Consider the following 7,555-nt stretch of genomic DNA (forward strand, 5'->3'; position numbering starts at 1 on the left):
ACCCAATTGAGTACCCACAATGTAGCCATTTATTTTGGTAAGATTTGGTGAATTTTTTCTCCATATAAATTTTTCTATATAAAATAGCTAAGGTTACTATGAACCATTTTTATACGTGATTCATCGTAGATCGGTGTTTAAGATTATCTGAAATTTTAACGATTATTGATAATATTTTTTAAAAGTAAAAAATAAGCTAAAAAATATGACATGATTGGTGTCAGTTCCATACAAGTCACATTTTCATTTTTCGTTGTTTTAATCAAACTGGTATCAATTAGGTCATTATTTCAGTAGTAAAACCAAAAATGATCATCAACTTATACTTCAAAACAACAATATATATCATCATTAAAATTTCAAATATTTTTATAGTAGTTTTTATGATGTGTCATTCTAAATTAAAACAAAAATATGAATTTTTGATTAATCGTTAGTTGGTACGGTGGTGATTGATGTTGGACTTGACAGGAAGGATCACAGTTTGATCCCCACAACTGTGATGAGAGGAAACTGAAACCACTTAATGATAAAACTAACCCCCAAACTAGAGTAGAGTGGTACCGGTGGTGAAAACCAACAACAAAAATTTGAATTTTTTAGTAAGTGGTCTATATCTAATAAGTTATTTTAGTTCCTAAATTTAAAATTTAGAAAAATACTCCTCCAAACTTGTAACTCGTTAACCATTTTAGTCCATCCATCAATTTTTCGTTAGAAGATATAAACTCGACCCTAAATTGCATGTGGCATTTCCACATGGATACCACATCACGGAGAGACTATTTCCACGTGCATAGGTTGTGTAGGAAATAATTATAGTTTTATTTTTTCTGATCGGTGTAATAATTTTTTGGTTTATTACTTTCAAAGCATCTGGGATATTTCTTCTAAGGAGAGAACTTGTCAAATACCATACATTCTTTTGATCCTATTCTCCACTTAAAATTTGACACATCAACATTTTATTTAAGTGGAAAACAATTTGTTAAAAGCTGACATGAAAAAAATTATTGATGTGTCAAATTTTAAATGGAAAACAGGACCAAAAGGAAGGATGTGTGGTAATTAACCTAAGTTTTCTCCTTCTTTCAAATTGTTTAATGTTTGTTAAGATTTATGTCTGAAGTACCCAACCAATTTTTGGGGTGATTTCATGTATGCTGATAGCACTTGAGTAGTTGTGGTGATGTATAGCGTAACTGTATAGGATTAATGTGTTTAAATAATGTTTTATTTTTGGAATTTTTAAAAATAATAATAATTCAACCTTAATGAAAATAATTAACATTATAATTTATTTTATATTAATACTTAATAGTATAAGAGAAATGGGATAAGTTACTTGAAAGTATTTTATTTTTATTTTTTTTGCTTAAAAAAGAAGTACTTGCAAATACTTGAGCATGGGCGGAATGGTTGGGTCAAACTGAATTTAAAATTTAAAAGTGTCAATATATTGCCTTCTATTTACATTTTACTTTCCACTTTTCTTTTTCCTTCTTACGTTTTGGCCACCTTCAAGTGTATAATTGCCTTTTGTATTTTTTAAAGGTATGACTTACTCCTCGTCCAAGTTTCAGATTGTAAGTGTGCAGTTTTTTTTTTTTTATATAAATAGTTTAATGGCAAAAATCACACACTTTAAATTTAAATATGAATAGGTGTGTGAACAAGTCAAAAATTGCAAATTCAAACCCTCCCCCCAACACATAAAATATATTTGCAGCTACCAACTAACTTGTACAGAATACAATAGTTTTGTCGTTAAAAGAAACTCCCATAAAGTATATTTAGGGCTGAAAGTATAAGTTTATTTTTATTTTTTTGTGAAAGCCATATCAGCTTATCTATATAAATATTAAGAGAAACAAAACATGGAAAAAGCTGTTAGAAGTAAATGTTAAGCATAACCGAGTCTACAGCATAAAGTCCACAGAATTTATTTTCATCTATCTATTTAAAAGATTAACTACACTAATGCTGTGAAACAATCTAATTCATTAAAATGACATGATAAACATCTGACACCATGAGTACTAAAACAAAGGACAAGACATAATACTTAATTAGTTCAACAAAGGACATTACATTCATGCACAAACCACATAATTAGTTCAACAAAAACTACTTAATTACTGCAACAAGGAAGTGTATTTTGTCCCAATGCAAGAAGACCAGAGAAGTTATACCATAAATAGTTCATCTGCCACAAAAGAAAGAGTAGATGGAGGTTTCAGACGAAAAACATTCTGTTTTCCGTATTAGGATGCAACTTGTAAAACCCTGGATCATTTGAAATTGAGGTGGTGGAAGAAGAGGATGAAGAAGCTAAATGTGATGATGAAGAAGACACAGCTGAACCTGGAGATTGTGCCGACATCCTTGCTTCATAGTATAGCCTTCCTCTATATGCAGCAAGATCAGCATAGTACACTGGAGGGACTAAAGATACAGGTTTAGTGCACCTTGCAAAGGTAAAGCACATATCATATATGAGCTTCTGCAAATCATCAGAAGTAAACTCGTGCTCATCCCACAAGACATGATAGTGAGTGGGTTTGCTTGTACCTAGGCTTCCATAGTGACTACAAAGGTAAAAATCAAATTCAAAAGGATGTACGACCATTGTGTCCACAACTGTTCCAGGGAACACATTGCCATTACCAGTCCCTTCCTTTGGACCAGTAGGAAACAATCGAGTTTGATGTCGCTTTTGGGCTACAATAAGAGTGATAGTTGGAAAGTAATTCGAGCGCTGAAAAACGGCCTTCAAATCTGTCAACTCCTGAGCAAGAACCATTTCAAATTGACTCTCACTAACACCGTCACGAAAGATAACAATTTTTTGGGGTCTGACTTTGTTCGATTTCTCATAATGTGTAACAAGGTCAAGGCAAACTTCTCCAAAATTCACAATTTTCTCCACCCGATGCTCTTGAGCGCAAACACGTGCTGCATAGCGATTTGCAGCAGGCCAGTTAGTAGTGGCAACCACCGCAGCAATGGATGGACTATCTATGTCCCGAGAGCCTGGATGATTGACATCAGCCCCTATAAACATAACAGGACTTTCATCCTTAAAGTGTGGGAGCCTATTAATGAGCTCCACGTTACTGCCTCCAATTTTTGCATTGATTTTTAGAGCAAGATTTGTGAGATATTGGTCTTTCCCTTCATTAGCATTACCAGATAAACAGCACTGTGTCACTATGCCAACCTTCGTCTCAGCAATCCACTTGAGGCACTTATAACCATGATCCCTGTTGGCCATCACACAAAGAAGAAATTGCAGCCTCTGTCGATAGTTTTTTTGAACCCTATCATTTATTTTTTCAAGTAAGTCACTAAGTGAATTGTAATCCCCAAGTTTCTGCATTGAAGAATGCTCATAACAAACAGGTTCCTTCATGACAATGCCCAACTTTCGGTACTTATCCATAAGATTGTCAACGAACTGATTGCCTCTTAATCTGCACCAATTAGGTCCATTGCTGGTAAAATCAAGGATGCCCCAACACTCAACAGGTTTTCCTTCTACCATTGACCTTCCAACTAGATTCCAATGGCATTTCTCTGCATCCAGTTTGACAGAAGTACTCCTTCCACGTGGATCACTTAACTTCAATGCTGGAGGCCCAATCACGCGTCCGGTCACATTTGTCATGGAAGTTTTGACATTCATTCCAAAATTCTTAAGAATACCACCGCTGTCAAAAAAATCTGTGAGGCATTTGTCTTGACAAAGTTTAAAAATAAAGCTAGGGAAAATCATAATAATAGGGTGACTTGTATAGATGAGAAGATAAACTAATAATTTTAAAGATCCCAAAGAATAAAGTCATATATCAAACCATTATAAAGTATAAAGGAAGGTAATTAATACTCCAATAGGGTAATCACATTTGCTATTCTAGTGCTTTAAACAGAGGTTTTTGTTGAATATACACAAACTTGAAATTAAGCTGAGCAAGCACAGTTTAATTAAAAGCAGCAGGAATGCAACAATTAACTTAAAAAATGTAAAGGAAACAATTTAAGTTCCAAAATGAATTGTAATATAATAATTATATTCTTACCCGCAAGGTCCATCACCAGACTTCATCATCATTTGTATTGTAGATTCCCTCTCCCTTGGACTTGCCAAGCACATATTTTTCAAGTTCTTGGAAGCATTCTTGTCCAAATACTCTTTGGGATATCTCTGACCCTCAACCAAGACACATAGCTCCATAGGCACAAAATTAGTCTTGTTTCCCCCAAAATCCAAGGCAGGAATATCTTTGTATTCAATATTGATGCGATATTTTTGTTTAAAGTAGGCAACAAGAGAGGTGCTTCCAGGAAGGTTTTGGCCATCTTCGCCCAAAATAGGGAAAGTTATATGGCGTGTATCTTTAGGTGTTAACCTAGCAATGGTGTATTTCTGTTTGGTTCTCCTGTGAGTGACATTTACTTTCAATCCAAGGAGTTCCTCCTCGACAGCTTTCTTATATTTCCAAAACTCGGCCAAATTGAAACCCCTAATACGATCATGGAGGAAATCCAAGACTGACATTTTCTTTCGGAAAGACAAAACTGAAGTGTCAAGACACAAAGATAAACCCTGAGCCGTGGTCTTGAGACTATGTTGAAACCCTCCAATTGCAATTATTCCGGGTTCAAGACCCCTCTCCACCATGGAAGGATTGTTGGGAAAGAAATATCTTCCTAAAGCAATTGTGCTCCTTGTTGGATTCTCCTTCACCACCAAGTCCATTCCCTGTAAAATATCCCTCGGAATGGAATAGACTCTGCAACTAAGGTAATCTCTCAACTTGCGAAGCTCGAGTTTGTTCACCAGTGTTATAGTTACTGTATAAGAAACAGCTCTTTCATCTTCTCCTTTCGAGACCTCCACAGTAAAAGTTTCTTCGGGCAATGGCACAGCACTAAAGATGCTTTTCTCTCCATCATAAGCAGTCTTCAACAAAGGTAGTGTCTGAGGATGATCAGCAAACAATTGGTCCCTGATCATAGACAAGTCTGACTTGGAAATCTTCTTTGGAGGCAAACCCTTTTTTGGTGGCACGGTAGCCCTCACATCCACATTGTAGTGCATAATAATGCTTTGTGGATTGAAGGTAACCGGAAAATGATTCACACGAAGATTGCAGCTTCTAATTGACACCGTCCCTCCCTTGTCAGGCCGGCGTATAGGTCCAGTTGTTGTATTTTCCACTTTCTGCTCTTTCAATTTCGGAGCTCCATCTGCACAGAAAAACATTATTTAATTTTTCAACTAGAATTTAATTTCAGGATATTTTTTATGGATATTTCAACTAGAATTTAATTTTGACGCATTAATTAATTTTTCAACTAGAATTTTTTTCATGGATGTTTCAACTAGAATTTAATTTTTACGCATTATCAATAAAACAATTTTAAAATGTATCAAATCACATCTCAGAATTTACATATATATGCGGAAATATTTTTATGAACTAATGAAGTGGTATCATGGTTTAATTTGATTGAATGCATGTGTAAACAAGTTTTATATCTAGTGCATAGAAATTAATATCTTTAGATTATAGTAACATTTTTCTTTATATCAACAAGTTTGTTATAGGATCAAGACACCATACACGACATTGACACATCAACACGTCGACTCCAGTAGTAATTTAAGAAAATTACATAATTAAATGTAATCACATGGGTTGGTGTCAGACACTGGACATGCCTTCTGTGTCGGACACAACACTGACATGTTGACACCTTTGATAATTTAAGAAAATGACACAATTGAATGTAATTACATGCATCGGTATTGTACCGCCGGAGACGGCTTCAACCAGAAGCAAGATCTTCTCCAATTCTTTAGAGGATCTTGATCCGTTGTTATACTACAATAAGAATGGAAAGCATACCGTTGTTGCATCATTCCAAGATTTTGCAGACACAAATTAGGGGTTCCATCACATACATTATTAGGGTACTGAAGTAAAAAATTTAAAATCAAGATTAATACCGGGAAGTGGAAGAGTTCGGACTTTGGGTTGACCGTCGTTTGGCATGTTGAAATGAGGAAGAACCGAAGATGAACTTGTGTGGGTGACTGGGGATGGTGGATTTGGCCTTTGTTGCCAGCGATTTTGCGGTTGTTGAGGAAACCCTCGGCCACCACCACCACTACCGGCACTTGATTGGTGTTGCGGATAAAACTCTCTTTCTCTTTCTCTTCCTCTACCACCACCACCACCATGACCGCTACGACCACCACCATAACCGTCACGGCCAGCGGTTGTGTTTCTGTAACTGCCTCTTTCCATTGGAGTATTGGGAGCAAATCACAGACAGAAATTATTGAATTTGAATGCTTAACTAACAAGCACACAAAGTACACATTAACACCACCGAACAATGTTACTATTATTATTTATAGAAGGGTTATTTACTAGTATTATTCATAGAAGGGTTATTTATTTGAGTTTAATTGTTCTGCACCGTCAGTATAAAATTTTTTTATTCATATCTTTAATGATGGATTGTCACATCATGTGTTTTTAAATATCATACATGATGTGTCAGTATATTATTGGACGCATATGTAAAATAATTTTAAACTGACGGTGCATATAAATTAAATTCTATTTATTTTTATTTTTTTTATTGCGGAATTGAGTACAATATTATTCATAATTATTATATGATTTTTTTTTTACACATTATATGATTTTATATATTTTTATTTTTATTATAAATATATGGCTTTATATAGCTGCATCAAAACAAATTATATATTTGAATAACAAACTTTTTTTTATGAGTGAACAAACTAATCCTATAAATTTTAAACATGTTTTCCAAATTCTAAACAGAAATATAATTGTTTTCCCTGAATAGAAATATAAATCTTTAAATCCTAATATTATCTTATTTTAAATATAAATCTAAACTATATTTAAACTAGCGGTTAGACAAGGCGCATTCTACGTCTGTGTCTATTATGCAAACTTATTTAAAAAAAAAGTCTTAGTTTGTTAATAAAATATATTTTTTTACTAAAAAAATGTCTTATGTTATGGTATAGATATAAAATTTACAAAAGATATTTAAGCATTATTCTCAACAATTTTATTCATTTAAAAATGTGCAAGACAGGTAGAGGTAAGGGATCTTTGCTCCTCGTTCACATCCTTCGCGCATGAGTTGGGGGCCTTCTAGTTCTTTTCTCGATGACCATTGACCTTTGTTCATGCCCGCGGTGGCCGTGTTCGAACCCGAATTTCACGTTTCTCTACATTTAAATGTGTGAGTATTGTTATTAGGCTACTAAAAAAAAAATTCCTAATGAAAAATTATACAGTATAAATTTTCCAAATCAGCTTTTGATATGTTTTTATATATTTCTTCTAATCCATAGCTGCACCGCTAACTTTTTGGATGGCAAAACCAATTATCTGAAAAACTACATTCATTGACTTAGGAGACACAATATTACTCTTAATAACCTTTTGAACTCTTTTAACGAGATCCATAGTCTGTTGCTAGGAATCTAAAAGTATCGAAC

At 34.2% G+C, this 7,555-nt stretch overlaps 1 protein-coding gene across 1 annotated transcript; it reads right to left on the reverse strand.

Moving 5' to 3' along the window:
* Nucleotides 1–1,981: 1,981 nt before the first annotated feature.
* On the reverse strand, nucleotides 1,982–6,433 carry LOC123903990 (protein argonaute 2-like). The gene is made up of 3 exons (XM_045953684.1): nucleotides 6,014–6,433; nucleotides 4,080–5,250; nucleotides 1,982–3,710 (listed from the first exon to the last, which is right to left on the reverse strand). The coding sequence occupies exons 1-3, from the start codon at nucleotides 6,312–6,314 to the stop codon at nucleotides 2,237–2,239; spliced, it is 2,946 nt and encodes a 981-aa protein (XP_045809640.1). The 5' UTR covers nucleotides 6,315–6,433; the 3' UTR covers nucleotides 1,982–2,236.
* Nucleotides 6,434–7,555: the final 1,122 nt, after the last annotated feature.

The sequence above is a fragment of the Trifolium pratense genome, linkage group LG2, assembly GCF_020283565.1.
Source record: "Trifolium pratense cultivar HEN17-A07 linkage group LG2, ARS_RC_1.1, whole genome shotgun sequence".
In the NCBI taxonomy this organism is placed as follows: domain Eukaryota; kingdom Viridiplantae; phylum Streptophyta; class Magnoliopsida; order Fabales; family Fabaceae; genus Trifolium; species Trifolium pratense.

Excerpts from the sequence above, each read along its gene's own strand:
- LOC123903990 (XM_045953684.1), bottom strand. The coding sequence starts at position 6,314 with ATGGAAAGAGGCAGTTACAGAAACACAACCGCTGGCCGTGACGGTTAT. Across the intron at positions 5,251-6,013 it reads CCGAACTCTTCCACTTCCCG|ATGGAGCTCCGAAATTGAAA; the intron begins GTATTAATCTTG and ends TTTTCTGTGCAG. Across the intron at positions 3,711-4,079 it reads TCTGGTGATGGACCTTGCGG|CGGTGGTATTCTTAAGAATT; the intron begins GTAAGAATATAA and ends TTTTTTTGACAG.